At 46.4% G+C, this 17,802-nt stretch overlaps 1 protein-coding gene across 2 annotated transcripts in view; it reads right to left on the bottom strand.

The window, feature by feature from the left end:
* The window catches only part of LOC139375250 (formin-like), an 83,369-nt gene that overhangs the window by 26,289 nt on the left and 39,278 nt on the right, over positions 1-17,802 (bottom strand). For both annotated transcript variants that reach the window (XM_071116861.1, XM_071116860.1), the window contains 7 exons: positions 12,589-12,676; positions 6,772-6,833; positions 6,032-6,120; positions 4,944-5,073; positions 4,602-4,748; positions 4,441-4,500; positions 4,211-4,331 (listed from right to left, as the gene is read on the bottom strand). In XM_071116861.1, coding sequence (XP_070972962.1) covers positions 4,211-4,331; positions 4,441-4,500; positions 4,602-4,748; positions 4,944-5,073; positions 6,032-6,120; positions 6,772-6,833; positions 12,589-12,676 — 697 coding nt within the window. The remainder of the gene's footprint in view (positions 1-4,210; positions 4,332-4,440; positions 4,501-4,601; positions 4,749-4,943; positions 5,074-6,031; positions 6,121-6,771; positions 6,834-12,588; positions 12,677-17,802) is intronic.

The raw sequence follows: 17,802 nt of genomic DNA, 5'->3' as shown, positions 1-17,802 counted from the left end.
CTGACTGGTTTAAATGTGTATGATGTGAAAATGTATGTGATTCTTTTAATGAAGGTGATGCCAAAGAAAAATGTCCATCCTGGATGGACAATAAAGTTGTATTCTATTCTAGTTGATAGATTTAGCTTCAATTGGCTCCATATCTAAGAGGAAAACAAGGTGAGGAAATGTACGGACAAATCTGTTGAAAAGGCAGTCATCATTTAATATATGGCCTGCTACCAAGACAAAATAATATAAATCATAGTACATGGTTTACAATTCTTATGTGAGGGTCTTGAGTTGACAAAGACTGTATTATCCACACTCGGCATGTTCCCTGCATCTTGTGCCTGTATTTAAGCAAAATTAGGAGTAGCCTATATTTAACCGTTATGTGGGGAGGAGAGGTAGCAGTACTCTAACCCAAACTGGAGCTTCTGTCATAAAATGGACTTCAGGGTAAAGGCCTTGCCTTGACTTGACATTAGGGGGCATTTCTAATAAAGACACTGTCTGATTTGCCATGGTGATGAATGCCGAACCCTGCACAGGACTTCTGTGAAACACTAAACCCCCCTGGGCAGCAAATGAGCTCTGACGGTTCTTTTTTATTTGATACAATTTCATTCAGTAGCGTCTCTGCTTCGCTGTCAGCCCCAATTACCTAGCAGTTAAAGAGCTTTACGTGGCCGTGGTCTCTGCTGACCCTGATTGAATGAAAGGTCAACTCCGTGCCCACATGAGCCCAGGGACTGGGTGAACCAAGGATACTCTCCAGGAACATGTACATCTACCGTAGCCCCCAAACGGACAGACACTCCTCCTGACAGATAGAACAAACAACGACGAGACAGCCTATAGGGAGAAGGTCAGAGACCTGGCGGTATGGTGCCAGGACAACAACCTCTCCCTCAACGTGATCAAGACAATGGAGATGATTGTGGACTACAGGAAAAGGAGGACTGAGCACGCCCCCATTCTCATCGACGGGGCTGTAGTGGAGCAGGTAGGGAGCTTCAAGTTCCTTGGTGTCTACATCACCAACAAACTAACATGGTCCAAGCACACCAACACAGTCATGAAGAGGGCACGACAAAACCTATTCTCCCTCAGGACACTGAAAAGATTTGGCATGGGTCCTCAGATCCTCAAAAGGGTCTACAACTGCACCATCGAGAGCATGGTTGCATCACTGCCTGGTATGGCAACTGCTCGGCCTCCGACCACAAGGCACTACAGAGGGTAGTGCGTACGGCCCAGTATAACACCGGGGCCAAGCTTCCTACCATCCGGGACCTCTACACCAGGCAGTGTCAGAGGTAGGCCCTAAAAATAGTCAAAGACGCCAGCCACCCTAGTCATAGACTGTTCTCTCTGCCACCGAACGGCAAGCAGTACCGGAGCGCCAAGTCTAGGTCAAAAGGGCTTCTTACCCCCAAGCCATTAGACTTCTGAACAGCAAATCAAAGGGCTACCCAGACCCCTCTTTTACGCTGCTGCTACTCTCTGTTAATTATCTATGCATGGTCACTTTAACTCTACCTACATGTACATATTACCTCAATTACCTTGACTAACCGGTGCCCCCGCACATTGACTCCCCTGTATATAGCCTCACTATTGTTATTTTACTGCTGCTCTTTAATTATTTGTTACTTTTATTTTCACTTTTTCTACTTATCTATTTTTGACTTAATTAACACATTTTTATTCTTAACTTCTTAAAGCATTGTTGGTTAAGGGCTTGTAAGTAAGCATTTCACTGTAAGGTCTACACCTGTTGTATACGGTGCATGTGACAAATACAATTTGATTTGAACTGAAAGCCTCAGAAGACACTAGGGAAAACACAGTGCAATATCCTGGTCTTACTCTATAGTTGCCAGGCTTCTTCTGCAGGAGAGAAGGGATGGATCCTGACCCCCCCCCCATCCCCAGAGAAAAACCCAGAGAGAGGTCATCAACTCCTGCCCAAACAGGAAGGGAGATCAAATGAGGATCATGTTTCTGCACAACAGAGTGGAGGAGAGGGCAGCCGCCAGGCTAGGGAGTCTGACCTACTCCTTTCCATTGTCTCAGACCAGACACACACATACATCTACCTGGCCACTTACTGGAGCCTCACTCTCGGGAAGAGGGATATGGAGGAACACCACTGAACCTTAGGAAAGAATGAAAAAGTGGGGCAAAACAGGACTCATGTGGCTCCTGCATGGATAAGGAGAACGGCTTTCATATTGCTAGCCTCCTCTCAGTTGAGAGCCCTTGTAGCTACAGAACCCAAGGGGGTGTGATCCTGTGTCAGCACCAGCCACACAGAGTTAGACATAATTCAGATGTGAATGGAAGTGATCTGATATAATTAAGATCAGTTGGTTTCTTTAGGGTGGTTTATAATAGCGCAGCATAAATATTTATTCCTGGAGGCTGGCGAAGAGGATAAAAATGGGAGTCCTAGGTGGACCTCACCAAACACAGAGAATTCAGGCTCACCGCTCCCTACCAATACCCAGAGGATTCCGGGCGAGACTGCTATTTCTTTCCTGCAGTAGATATAAAATACATATAAAATAAATGTATTGTCTTTAAGTGTTCAATTTATCCTAATAAATGACTGACAGCTGGGTCTGGGGCTCTTTTGTAGACTCTTTGTATTTTCCCAGAGGGCAGCAATCTGAATGAGGAGGGGAGAGTGGAGAGCATATCTAATTGCTTTCATATTCTGTATTATTGGTTGACTGAAATAACGCCGTTGCCCCCCGGCCCAGCTGACCACTGACTGGCTCGATGATTGACTCACTGACTAACTGACTGCCTGGGGGCAACGCCTTTAACCCCCGGACGGCCCAGCTGACCACTGACTGGCTCGATGACTGACTCACTGACTAACTGACTGCCTGGGGGCAACGCCTTTAACCCCCGGCCGGCCCAGCTGACCACTGACTGGCTCGATGACTGACTCACTGACTAACTGACTGCCGGGGGGCAACGCCTTTAACCCCCGGCCGGCCCAGCAGACCACTGACTGGCTCGATGACTGACTCACTGACTAACTGACTGCCTGGGGGCAACGCCTTTAATCCCCGGACAGCCCAGCGGACCTGTCCGGGGACTGACTGACTAGATGACTGACTAACTGATTGGCTGACTGACTTATTGACTAACTAACTGATTGGCTGGCTGGCTGGCTGACAGACTGACTCACTGACTAACTGACGTGTTGGGTGACTGACTCACTGACTAACTCATTGACTGGCTGGCTGGCTGACTCACTGACTAACTGACTAGCTGGCTGACTGACTCATTGGCTAACTGACTGGCTCGCTTGCTGACTGACTCACTGGCTAACTGACTGGCTGGCTGGGTGAATGACTCACTGGCTAATTCCCAGGCTGGCTGGCTAACTGGCTGACTGACTCACTGGCTAACTGACAGGCTGGCTGGGTGACTGACACTGGCTAATCCACTGGCTGGCTGGCTGGCTAACTGGCTAGCTAACTGGCTGACTGACTCACTGGCTACCTGGCTGGCTGACTGACTCACTGGCTAACTGGCTGGTTAACTGGCTGGCTCACTGGCTAACTGGCTGGCTAACTGGCTGGCTAACTTGCTGGCTAACTGGCTGGCTCACTGGCTGGCTAACTGGCTGGCTAACTGGCTGGCTACCTGGCTGGCTACCTGGCTGGCTACCTGGCTGGCTAACTGGCTGGCTGGCTACCTGGCTGGCTACCTGGCTGGCTGGCTACCTGGCTGGCTACCTGGCTGGCTAACTGGGCGGACCATGCCAGTGAGCACTGAGCTCCTGATACCAGCCATGTGGTAAAGTTTCTCCTGTGAGTGTTGCTCCTTTATTGCATTTCCATCCAGCTTTCATATCATCTGCAAACGTTTCAGACAGATAGACTTGCTTTGGCTGAAATGAAGACACTGACACTTCTGACATAGGATACTATAAGTAGAGCATGTTCATGGCAGGGGGAAATGGGGGAGTGATGACATGCCTGTTATGGCATGACACGATGCCTGGGAAAAAGGAAAAGGTGCTTCAGAGAGTCTGAGATCCTGAATCTACCCTGAAACACCTCTGATGGATGATGGAGGAAAGTGTTCTTACAGGATAAGACAGAATATACAATGAGTATCATACTACATATAGAACAGGACGCCTCTATGTAGGCCTGACGTTACGTGAGTTGCTTAGAAAAAAGTGAAATAACCTGTGTCTCACCAGTCAGGTCTCTCCCCAGCTTCCTCATGTCCTTTGTGAGGTCTTCAAATTTGACCTGAGCTGCCAAGAAGAAATCCTGTGGCTCAGGCAGTGGGAATATACTCTTGTCTGTTCCTGCGTGCTACAAACCAACAGACAACCCACCAATGACAAAACATCAGGAAACAACAGAAGAATTGATATTTTAGTCCATCCTGGGATATTTGTTCCCTTCATCTGAAATACTGTACCTCGTCAAAATTGCGCAGATAGTATGCAACTACGTAATCCACCAGACTGATACAGTTGTCCTAAAGATACAAAAGGTCAGACAAAAGAAGCCAGTGCAACTTCTCAGTAACATACTGTAGATGAATATAATGTAATATGGCTGTGTGTGTGGTGAGTGTACCCTGCTCTTGACATCCTTCAGTTTGGGCAGGATCTCCAGGCCAAAGCCATCAGCCTGACCCCGTGTCCTGTTGCCTCCGTTCATGTAGTTCCCAAAGGCTAGGACCAGCCCCATCACATCCTTCACACTGCTACAGTCCAGCAGATCCTGACCACACACACACACACACACACACACACACACACACACACACACACACACACACACACACACACACACACACACACACACACACACACACACACACACACACACACACACACACACACACACACACACACAGGGTCAGCATGATAAAAGCTCATACACTGACAAATCAATAAGATTGCAGTCATGTCTTACTTTGCTCACGGTGGAGACTATTTCTACTTTGCGGTGGATGGAAGATATGCAGTCAAGGAAGATAGACTGGAATATGATGCAGTGGGACCGGCCAGAGAAGTCTGGAATCTGGGAGAGTTCATACAAGAACCTGCACAAGAGGAAATAATGTGTTATGACAAAATTAAACAAAATGTCCAACAGGAAGAACTATTTTTAATCCTTGGCTGCGCTGCTTCCACACACACACACGGCTGAGTCAGTATGGCTTTTAACTAGCAGCTGATAGTCATGAGTCTTTCTGCTCTAATAGTTTGATAGGTCCAGGGTCAACTAAAGGAGGACCGGAGCACTGATTGGTCAAATGTAGTGTCAGGCCGACTCATGTAAACAGGGACATGTCTGTAATATCCTGTGGGATTAGGCTGCTGATGGATCAGACACTGAGTGGGTATGAACATGGCCCTCTGCCCCACGGTGACAAGTCATTAATAGGCCAGCTATGTTTAACCCCCATGGGAGGAATGCCGCGCTGAGAGCCAGCAGCCGTCCATCTCTGCCATTCACTCTGAGACACACACACACACACACACATGTGCACGTGTATGTACACCCACACACATGCACACATACACACATAAACCCATTCCCTCAGTATGGAAGACATGAAGGTTGCAAAACAGACCAGGAACAAATATTTACTGTCTGAGGAAGACTAAGGAGCTTGGTTTATTTACTGCTTGAAATGATAAATAAACACAAAAGGGATGCCACCTTTTCTAAGTGATGTTTATATAAAATATCTCCCTATAATGGTTTGGCTGTAAAGAACCATCAACGTGATGAGTGAGCTCAGGCTGTCAAAGACCAAAGTGTTTCAAAATCAAACTGTTTGTCTCTGTCTGTACACATTAAAAACCACATGATGTGTTTCTAAAAAATCTCTAAGACAAAACCAAAGTACCCTCTGAAAGTGGCATGGTGAATTCACGGGAGGGGATGGCTTTCTGTGTGTATGAGCATCTAGTTCTCTGACTCCAGTAGAAGTCAGGGTCCAGTGTTCTACCGCCCTCTCCCTGAACCCTTGGATGCTGGAGAAGCACTCTTACTGTTCAGGCTTGTCCAGTAGCTTCACCTCGTCCTCCTTGGACGTCTCATAGTGGGTTTTTATCTTCTCCAGCTCGTCATTCGTGGCCCTCTGTGATCACACACAATCAAAACAGTTGAGTAGACAACAATAAAGCTGTAGCAACGAATGATATAGACAGTCATTACAAAACAAGAGGTAGAATAGCAATAGATAAATGTTGAGTGTGACATCCTTGAGAAATTAGCTGTAGACTAGCATATGTTATAGAGCCCTGGTGTAGTGTCAGTGGTGTAAAGTTCTGAAGTAAAACTACTTTAAAGTACTACTACTTTTGTTGGGGTATCTGTACTTTACTATTTATATTTTTGACAACTTCTACTCCACTACATTCCTAAAGAAAATAATGTACTTTTACTCCATACATTTTCCCTGACACCCAATGTACTTGTTACATTTTGAATGCTTAACAGGACAGGAAAATGGCCCAATTCATGCACTTATTAAGAGAACATCCCTGGTCATCCCTACTGCCTCTGATTTGGCAGACTCACTAAACACAAATGCTTCATTTGTAAATGATGTCTGAGTGTTGGAGTATGTTTTTGACTTGTACTTAAGTATGGCAATTCGGTGTTTTTCCACCACTGTGTAGTGTTAACAAAAGCATACTGAGTGAGAAAAACACTTAAAAAGGAGTTTAGATTCTCACATTTCTCTCATGCTATTGAATGACTTTACAGCACACCTTGGAATACTCACATTTTCATATAAAGCCTCGATGGTCTCCAAGTCCACCACAGAGTTATCTACACTCAAAACAGCTGGAACAATACATTCATTTATTAGAGACAATCTCTTGTAAAGATGGAATATGTTGGGCAGGCATGCTGTTTAAATTCCCTGCTGCCTGGGTTTGGTGCCCAGGCCTGTTAACCTGTGAGAGAGATTACATTCATATAGGCATGCTATGTACAAAACTATACTTTACAGAAATAACACCCATGTCTATTATTTGTTAACTCATTTCAACATTAAACACCTTTTGAGATCTGAAATATCTGACAAACTTAGATTATGTAGTGAACTATCACTTTAAAGTGACTGAACGAGAGTATTAGGGAGTGGTGGGTATCGGGGCGTGTGGTCAGGCAGGCCAGGGCAGTCATTGTGTCAGAGCAGAGCCCAGAGTAGAGCCCCACACGGGAGCTTTCCTCTCAGGCCAGGGGTCACAGGAGAGGGCCTATAACTGCTTAACCCCAGGACCTGCAGCCAGAACTACCACAGTCTCCAGTAATGATCTCTAAAGTGGGGACGCAGAGGGAGAGGAGGGGAGAGAGGAGGGAAGAGGAGGGGAGAGAGGAGGGGAGAGAGGAGGGAAGAAGAGGGGAGGGGAGAGAGAGAAGGGGAGAGAGAGAAGGGGAGAGAGAGAGAGAGAGAGAGAGAGAGAGAGAGAGAGAGAGAGAGAGAGAGAGAGAGAGGAGGCTCCACTCTTAGAAACAGTCTCCAGTAATGATCACAGTCTGCAGTAATGATCTCTAAAGTGGGGCCGCAGAGAGAGAGGAGGGAAGAGGAGGGGAGGGGAGAGAGAGAAGGGGAGAGAGAGAAGGGGAGAGAGAGAGAGAGAGAGAGAGAGAGAGAGAGACAGAGAGAGAGAGAGAGAGAGAGAGAGAAAAGGCTCCACTCTTAGAAACAGTCTCCAGTAATGATCACAGTCTGCAGTAATGATCTCTAAAGTGGAGCCGCAGCGAGAAAGGAGAGGAGAGAGGAGAGGAGAGGAGAGGAGAGGAGAGGAGAAGAGGGGAGGGGAGGGGAGAGAAGAGAGAGAGTGAGAGAGAGAGAGAGAGAGAGAGAGAGAGAGAGAGAGAGAGAGAGAGAGAGAGAGAGAAGGGGAGAGAGAGAGAGAGTGAGAGAGAGAGAGAGAGCGAGAGAGAGAGAGAGAGAGAGAGAGAGAGAGAGAGAGAGAGAGAGAGAGAGAGAGAGAGAGAGAGAGAGGAGGCTCCACTCTTAGAAACATTCTCCAGTAATGATCACAGTCTGCAGTAATGATCTCTAAAATGGGGCCGCAGAGAGAGAGGAGGGGAGAGAGGAGAGGAGAGGAGAGGAGAGGAGAGGAGAGGAGGGGAGAGAGGTGAGGAGAGAAGAGAGAGATAAGGGGAGAGAGGGAGTGAGAGAGAGAGAGAGAGAGAGAGAGAGAGAGAGAGAGAGAGAGAGAGAGAGAGAGAGAAAAGGCTCCACTCTTAGAAACAGTCTCCAGTAATGATCACAGTCTGCAGTAATGATCTCTAAAGTGGAGCCGCAGAGCAAAAGGAGAGGAGAGAGAAGAGGAGAAGAGGGGAGAGAGAGAGAGAGAGAGAGAGAGAGAGAGAGAGAGAGAGAGAGAGAGAGAGAGAGAGAGAGAGAGAGAGAGAGAGAGAGAGAGAGAGAGAGAGAGAGAGAGAGAGAGAGAGAGACAGAGAGACAGAGAGAGAGAGAGAAAAGGCTCCACTCTTAGAAACAGTCTCCAGTAATGATCACAGTCTGCAGTAATGATCTCTAAAGTGGGGCCACAGAGAGAAAGGAGAGGAGAGGAGAGGAGAGGAGAGGAGAGGGAGAGAGAGAGAGAGTGAGAGAGAGAGAGAGGGGGGGGGGGGGGGGCTCCACTCTTAGAAAAAAGGTGTTATCTAGAACCAGGAAGAAACATTCCAGGAAGAAACATTTTTGTTCCAGGTTGATGGTTCTCCAAAAATGGTTCTCCTATGGGGGAAGCCAAATAACTTATTTGGAACCCTTTTTTCTCAGAGTGTAGAGGAGAGAGAGAGAGATATAACAATAACCTTTTATCAGAAGGGGTGAAAGTAAGCTGGAACGGTCCAGAACGGATAACCGGCCAAATAAATAGTGGGGGTACTCATAAATAGTGGGGGTCATTTATCATGACCGCATGTCAGTCAAATTTGTCATTTTTAGCTGCAACATCGAGAGCATCCTGACCGGTTGCATCACTGCCTGGTACGGCATTTGCTCGGCCTCCGACCACAAGGCACTACAGAGGGTAGTGCGTACGGCCCAGTATAACACCGGGGCCAAGCTTCCTACCATCCAGGACCTCTACACCAGGCGGTGTACATACACACACACACACACACACCTTTTCCGCACTATTGGTTAGAGCCTGTAAGTAAGCATTTCACTGTTTCACTGGCGCACATGACAAATAAACTTTGATTTGATATGAAAAATAGACAGTGAAATCTTGCTAAGGAAGAGATGAGTGGGTGAGAACGAGATGTGCGGGGACAGCAGTCCACACATAAATTCAGCTTACAATATTTGTTTAGGCCGAATGATGATAATCACTGAATGTCATTCATAATACTTTTTGGTGTTTTATGTGATTTTAGAGTGGAGTAGTCTAATAGTTGGAATAGTAACTGAATGTAGGCCTCACACACAGCCTAGCCTATTATAACATGAACTCCTGCAGAATGAAGTGTTCCTCGTACTAAAATGATAGGCCAAATGTTAATTTTGTCTCGGGAACAGGAGTGGAGAAATATGATTTCTTTCTTTTAGCATCCTGAAAGAATGCAAATGTACAGTTACATTGTTGTTTATCGTAATGTGCAATTTATTTCAGCGACATAAAAGCTGACAATATTTCATTTTCATCCACATAAAATATGCATCCAAGACAAACTGAAATACTACCAGAAACATGTTGAATCTTTTCCCCAGCTATTAACTTCCTTAAAACTGGCCAAACTTCCTTAAAAGTGACCAAACTTCCTTAAAACCGGCCAAACTTCCTTAAAACCGGCCAAACTTCCTTAAAACCGGCCAAACTTCCTTAAAACTGACCAAACTTCCTTAAAACCGGCCAAACTTCCTTAAAACCGGCCAAACTTCCTTAAAACCGGCCAAACTTCTTTAAAACCGGCCAAACTTCCTTAAAACCGGCCAAACTTCTTTAAAACCGGCCAAACTGACGTCATTTGTAACACCCCTGGTCCCTAAACGTCCTCGTTTTGAAATGTCATAAAACTATCTCCATACTTCCATGAATTTGTATGGGTTACCCTACAAATCCTGTGACACTTGTGGGGAGTCACAGAACAAAACGGAGTACATCATTGTGTTCGTAAGAGTGTCATCTTTCCATTGTCGGTAGGCTAACCTCTTCAGACACTACAGACATTTTTGGGAGAATACCAATTTTCGTGATGTGTCCTGGTCTGACAAACAGCGCTGTAGCTCAGCTACAGATGCGGAAAGCCCACATAGACGGACGTGGTGGATTGAGATGCAGCCCATGAAAAAAACTGACAGATTTTGAGGGGATTCTTTTATCATGTTGATTAGATTGCTGCACAAGTGTAAAAGTCAATGTAAAACAACAAATCTTTCCTATTAGGCCCATAGAGACCCTTTTAAATAAAAAATGATTCTATATGTAATTCTGTGATTAGGCCCATGAAAATGACAAAGTGCGTTCACACATACTGTAGGAAGTCCCCGTTCCAGGAAGACATTTGATCTACTTTCACCCCTGCTTGTCAGCAGTGCGAGAGAGAAAGAAAGTAAGAGAGGGAGAGCTCTGCTCAGTGTCTCAGAAAGAGGAGTCACAGCTTTATGGCTGGGTACAGGTCAGGGAGGAGAGTGGAAAGGAGGGGGCAGACTGGGAGGGATGGCTCCTGGTCTCAATGGCGATATGGATCTGTGTGCTGTTAGCTGTAGACTGCAGAGCGACCCCTGCACTCAGATCAACCCAGAACAGACCCAATGTGAGTGGAAACAAGCCCCTCTCTACACCACTGTGGCTGTGTCATGTCTGAGAGTCGCATGACTAGCAAAGAACCACCAGTGAAGTCGAGCCAAAAGCACATGACTGTACTGTATACAGAGACACCCCTGGAGTCATTAAGACATGTTAACTTCTATCTCCACAATAAGAAGAAATAGTTCTGCATCCCAGAATCCAAGCATTCTTCCAATGACATCCAGAGCTTCCCCAAGCCCCTACGACCAGCTGAGGCAGCAGGGCAGCCCAAAATGATGCATCAAAGTGGAGAGCATGCTGGATAGCAGGCTGGAGGTGGAGGGACATTTCCTACCTCTTAATAGAGTGGATTACCTAAGGCCTCAGCGCGCCCGCCATGCACCCGTCAATCACACACCAAAGGGGGGCCGCAGCGCAGTGCAGCACAGTGCTTTGAGCCAAAGGAGGCCAGGTCCGGATATCTATCCACACCGGGAGATCAAAGGAACCCTGTTGCCACCTCACTCCCTTTCCCTTCACTTCACATCCATCGCTCAGGGTGTGTGTGGTGTGCCTTGAACTGCGGTGGCCCAGGAGGTCCCACAGCCAGGCTCAAGCCCTCCGTTGGCCCCCACTCTTCCCTCTCCCTGCCCTGGGCCACCAAACCCCTGCCTCCCCTCACTCCCTCCTCCCAAGTGGCTGTAATTACATTACATGTCCCATGTCCTTTTAATTTACCAACAAAGGGCAGGCAAGCAGGCGAGGCCAGGGACCAGGGACCAGGGACCAGGGACCAGGGACCAGTGCCCTTAGAACTGCTTGTTAAGCTGCTCTGCTGCATTGTCAGATTCAAATTGTCCATTTCACCTACACCTCCCATTAAGGCTGTAGGAAGCAGGCTCACGCTGGGAGAGAGCAGACTCTTTTATTGGGGGTTATTTACCTCGACACTGACAGAGGGAGAAGGAGAGAGAAAAAATGATCACAACCAAAAACGGCAGCTTGGCCCAATGTGTTGTTTGGTTTGCATTGGGCAAGCGTTTTTATGTGGCGGTGCTGTGTCTGCTGACTGCGAAGGTGGATTTATACACACTCAGATCATTAGCAGGGTGTCGCTCCCATTAGGCGGTGGAAACCGTCACTGGCAACAATAAACAAATCTGCCAGGCTGGCCGCATGCTCAGACTGCCAGGCGCTCCACTCCCAGTCCCAGTCCCAGTCCCAGTCCCAGTATCAACCCAGTTGGCTGTCACCAACGGCCCTAAACCATGCACGCCTAAGCGCTGCCTCAGACATTCCCGCCCCATTCACATACATAAACATGTGCAGTCAAATACACATACACAACCAAATACTCCACTCCTCTTTAGTGCAAGAAGGAAAATATAGATGTGATTTTGACCAGTGCATGAACGATTGAATCTGGGGAGACAGAATTGCAAAAATGGCTAATTTCATTCCAATGCTGTTCATTCACAACATTATGTACTAGTCTGGGAAACTTGGAAATCTTCCACATTTGACATGAAACACAACTTCATCTATAAAAGTGGAACTATTCACACATTAGGGTCTGTCAAGAGGCAGGAAACAATTTGCAGCGGGCTTCAACATTTCTTCTTTCTAAAATAACTACTTTCATCATTTTTATGGCATTTAATTTTCTAATCAGGTGAAAATAGGATTGTAACTGAAGTTTATCACTATTTAATTGAAAAAATGACTGTTGGACAGAGAGGAAAAGACAGGTTGTCAGTAATATAGACAATATCCTCCAGAAATAATGCACCAAACAGCGTGGTTTTAACACAGTTAAGGAGTTCCTATTTGTATGCTCTCACCTTTCTGAATGTCCTTCATTTCAAGGTGAAGACTTGAGATGAGGATGCCTACTGCTTGGGAACGTTTCCCATCCAGCAGCTTGATAATCTGCAGAAAAGACATAAATATCATATTTTAATCACAGTGATTACATGGAAGAGTGAGAATTCCATTGGATTACACATCCTCTATTGGATCACCATTACCATGAGACTGAAGTGGCACAGTTTATACAGTTGATAAGATGCAGACCAACAGTTCATCTTAAATTCGACTAAGAAGATTTATTTGACTAGAATACTAGAATATGATTTAATATGATATATTCAGATGAAACAGGGACACAGGTTAACATCATCCACAGTCTTTTTCCCAGAGAGGCCAGAAGAAAATATCAGTTAGTCACTTCCCAGAGCAAGACCACTTGAAGATAGATTGACCCTGGGAGGGGAGAGAAGGAGTGCTCTAGAGAAGAGCCATTCTAACATCTCTGTGGAGCGTCTGGATTGACCCTAAAGCCACACTAATCTACACAGTGTCATAATCCTTCACGGTCCATGATAACAGGCTGAGAGACAGTGAGGATAGAAATCCACACGCCACAGACAGCAAGACTTATTGAATGACATCACTAAAAATACAGAGCACAGAGTATAGAGAAAAAGTCCCCCCGTTAAAAGTGCATGATATAGTCGGAAACATAAAGCCACAGGAAAGTAAAAAAGTAAAAAATGAAACCATAAAAGGACATCTTTTCAGTCTGGAAGAACAGGTTTTTTATAACAAACTATAAATTCACAGGATTTGTATTTGTGCCTACACATGGTCACAATGACTTATTACTGAATTACCCATTAAGCTAGAAACAGTTTTGGCAAGGTAAAGCCCAGCTCTACAACCTAATGTCTCAGCCTTCTTCATTAGGAAGCACTGGCCGTTATTACTGCATCTCAGCTACTGGGCCATCCAGTGGGAACCAAGGAGCAGAAGCCTTAGAAGTGAGTATTGCATTACAGAAGGTAGGATGCATACTGCTTCCACGTCATTACCATTATCACTGAGGATCACCCTGTATGGGGACATGAGAGGGGAAGCAGGCAGAGTGAAAGGCCTTCCTAACACCTTTAATGAACTGCACTGGTCGGGCCACACTAACAGCTTCCCAGGAACCCTGGCCACTCGCTGTGGCCCCAGAAGCACCAATTAGCCTGTCTAGTTGACTTACTGAGAAATTACAACTGATCTGGAGGAACAAACCTGGATGCTTACTCTCAGACACGCAAGGAAGGAACGTTATGATGCTGATGCTGAGAGCTCTGTTAGAAACCCATGATGAATAAAACAGCTACACCCAGTGGACACTGGGAGAACTACCCACCAGTCCAAGTCAAGGTGAAGTCCTTCCAGCAGACCAAAAAAACACTTGAAATATAGAGGAGACATTGGTTTGACACTGAAATGAAGATTAAAATAACAAAAGGAAGAGGGAGTGCTTTGAGGAGTAGCAGGTGGCTGGTGTTGGGGAGAGGGCACCAGGTTCATCAGAGAGCTCATAGTTTACACAGCCATGGCTGAGGGGGCAGGCAGCTAGACAGGTGCCTGGGAGCCAACCCTGTCAGAGTTCACCCACCCTGGAGATACGTTACAATAATAAATGGATCAAGAGAACACATCAATAACACCCTCCACTGAATGCTCAACATCCCCACACAACGTTCTGCAAATCTTACAACCCCTCTCCCACTCAACACTCAAAATATGACTTTGATAAACCCCAGTGTGAACGATTATGTCATCCCTAAAGACGTAGGGTCTGAACAAATTAAAGCCACTATTTGTTTTACAGAGATCCATGGGTGGTGGGAATTGCTGTGCAATGTTTACGCAGGCTGTATTACTGGTGTATACGCAGGCTGTATTACTGGTGTATACCCAGGCTGTATTACTGGTGTATACGCAGGCTGTATTACTGGTGTATACGCAGGCTGTATTACTGGTGTATACCCAGGCTGTATTACTGGTGTATACCCAGGCTGTATTACTGGTGTATACGCAGGCTGTATTACTGGTGTATACGCAGGCTGTATTACTGGTGTATACCCAGGCTGTATTACTGGTGTATACGCAGGCTGTATTACTGGTGTATACCCAGGCTGTATTACTGGTGTATACCCAGGCTGTATTACTGGTGTATACCCAGGCTGTATTACTGGTGTATACGCAGGCTGTATTACTGGTGTATACGCAGGCTGTATTACTGGTGTATACGCAGGCTGTATTACTGGTGTATACGCAGGGCTGGGGGGCAGTGGGCGGGAGTGGGGCGCTGTCAGGGTTTCCTCATCTCCTTAACGCAGCGCAGCACCCGGATCCTGTAGCTCATTATCCTCACACCCAATATGCAGCGACACGCGCATCCTCTCCTTTCCACTTCAAATGCCCCTACAGGTGTCATCTCATCTCCTCCAGCCCCACTGTGGAGCCGAGTGGAGCCACATGGCTACAATTACCCCCAGTCTGGTCTGGTGTGTCCTGGGCGGCCATGGACTGTGGAGGCTGACAGAGAGCTCATTCCCCTGCATGTCATCTCTGCTGCTTTGATATGATAATCAGTGGCGGGAAAGAAAAAGGCCTCCAGAGAAAACAGCAGCTTTCAGTTGTATTGGACACATGATACAGATTAGCACTTCCATGTACAGACTCACCCCTCTACCATTCCCTTACCGCCCCAACTTCCACTTAGGGTCCTGTATGTAGAGTTGTGCATTAGGAGGGATGCGAGAAAAATGGCTAATCTCCATAATGCACATACACATTCCACCCCCCCCCCCCCCCCCCCCCCCCATCACACCCCCGACTAGGCCCACAGGTGTTATCTGATCTGGCAATACTTTCTGAACAAGTTACAAGTGCGTCAGGCATGTATAGGTGTTCTGTCATCACACACACCACTGTGTGCCCTACGGCGAACATGCTTAATGCAGTGAAAACCATCATGTGTGCAGAGTATAGCTGCTCTTCATAAAGTTGATGGAGACGACTACAGAGCAGAGATTGAATTACTTGTCTCTGTGTCGTGTAGAACCGCATCGGTGTGGTGGCGAGGCCAGGACAGGACTATTGGCTTGTCAAATCTCCTCGGGGTAAGATATTGCAGAGTAAGGCAAGACAGCGCTCTTGATTGACCCCATGTCTCCACAGGCCCAGTCTGGCTCTGTCTGTTAGCTAGCTGGATGACAGTCTGCTCCCCCCACCACCTCTCTCCAGCTCTCCTCATTCCAGACCCCCTCTCCTTCTCCCTTCCCTTCCCTTCCCTCCCCCCTCTCCATCCTCATCTCCTCCACCTTTCCACCCTCCTCTACACTCTCCTCTCTTCCCCATTCTCCATCCCCCTCTCCCCCCTCCTTTGTCTAGTCAGAGCCAGTACTTCTGGGAACCTATCAACAGATGATGATTCAGAGAGTTTGAACGTTGGAAGATAAACTTTTAGGGATAAAAGATGAAGCAGTAAACAAGTTACTTTTGTTTAGCTGACCCTTCTAAATGTGTTTGAGTGCCAAGGGGCTGTAGCCAACCCTTTCCACAGTTGTGGTAGTGTCTCCAAGTAATCATAGCTGAACACAGGCTGCTGTCTCTGGCCTGAGTATAGTACGGCCCCTAGTACAGCTCACTGCTCATGGATATCTATACCACATACTGTATCTACTATCTCAAATAAGAACTACCAAGAAAAGTATTCCCATTTCTAGTGGGTATGTGCATTTGTGCCCACACAGCTCAGGCCAATGCTCAGGCCCCATGTTGTTGTCAAGTCCAATGCTGCAACTCTGCACTCCTGCAGCCGTGTGTGTCAGCATTCCCACTAACCCCATGGCACTGAATGTGGCGTCCAAGCAGTTAAAAATCGGCCACTAGCCCAGACTGTCCTCTTCCCAATCCATACACATCGTCATCAATCTGTCAAGGCTCCAGTCCACTGTAGAGGCCTTAGTCTGGGTGTATCCATCCAGTCTGGTCACTCTGAACCCACAAACATTTGATCCAACTCAGATAGCCACAGAGAGACTCCAGGGTGGCTTAAGTTAGCGATTAAGAGCGTTGGGCCAGTAAACCAAAGGTCGCTGGTTCAAATCCACGAGCCAACTAGGTGAAACATCTGTCATTGTGCCTTTGAGCAAGGCACTTCACAGCTATCAATTCTAGGAAGAGAACATTATCGTAATGTTCCCCTAATGTTTGAGTGCCCTGTTTTCCGATTGTTAGGGGAACATTCGATCTATGATAGCAAAAACCTTCTGAAAACCTTTTTAGCATGTTTTGGCGTATGTCTGTTGGGACGTTGGTGGAATATTCTCCTAACCCTCAGAAAACTGGACACATGAATGTTCTTGCAATGTTCCCATGAAATGTGTCTAGAACACTAATATATTACATTCTGAGAACATGGCAACCATGTTCTGTGTACAGTACCAGTCAAAAGTTTGGACACACCTACTCATTCAAGGGTTTTTCTTTATTTTTACTATACACAGCCTGAACGTGTGTTTTTGGGTCATTGTCCTGTTGAAAACAAATGATAGTCCCACTAAGCGCAAACCAGATCGCATGGCATATCGATGCAGAATGTGGTAGCCATGATGGTTAAGTGTGCCTTGAATTCTAAATAAATCACAGACAGTGTCAACAGCAAAGCACCCCCACACCATCACACCTCCTCCTCCCTGCTTCACGGTGGGAACCACACATGCTGTGATCATCCGTTCACCTACTCTGCATCTCACAAAGACACACGGTTGGAAACAAAAATCTCAAATTTGGACTCAGACCAAAGGACAGATTTCCACCGGTCTAATGTCCATTGCTCGTGTTTCTTGGCCCCAAGCAAGTCTCTTCTTATTGGTGTCTTTTAGAAGTGTTTATTCGCAGCAATTCGACCATGAAGGCCTGATTTACGCAGTCTCCTCTGAACAGTTGATGTTGAGATGTGTCTGTTAATTGAACTCTGTGAAGCATTTATTTGGGCTGTAATCTGAGGTGCAGTTAACTCTTTTTTTAAATGTTTTATTTCAACTTTATTTAGCCAGGTAGGCAAGTTGAGAACAAGTTCTCGTTTACAACTGTGACCTGGCCAACATAAAGCAAAGCAGTTCGACACATATAACAACACATGGAGTAAAACAAACATACAGTCAATAATACAGTAGAAAAATAAGTATATATACAATGTGAGCAAA

The sequence above is a fragment of the Oncorhynchus clarkii genome, chromosome 19, assembly GCF_045791955.1.
Source record: "Oncorhynchus clarkii lewisi isolate Uvic-CL-2024 chromosome 19, UVic_Ocla_1.0, whole genome shotgun sequence".
NCBI lineage: Eukaryota > Metazoa > Chordata > Actinopteri > Salmoniformes > Salmonidae > Oncorhynchus > Oncorhynchus clarkii.
This window is presented reverse-complemented; position numbering and strand designations above follow the sequence as displayed.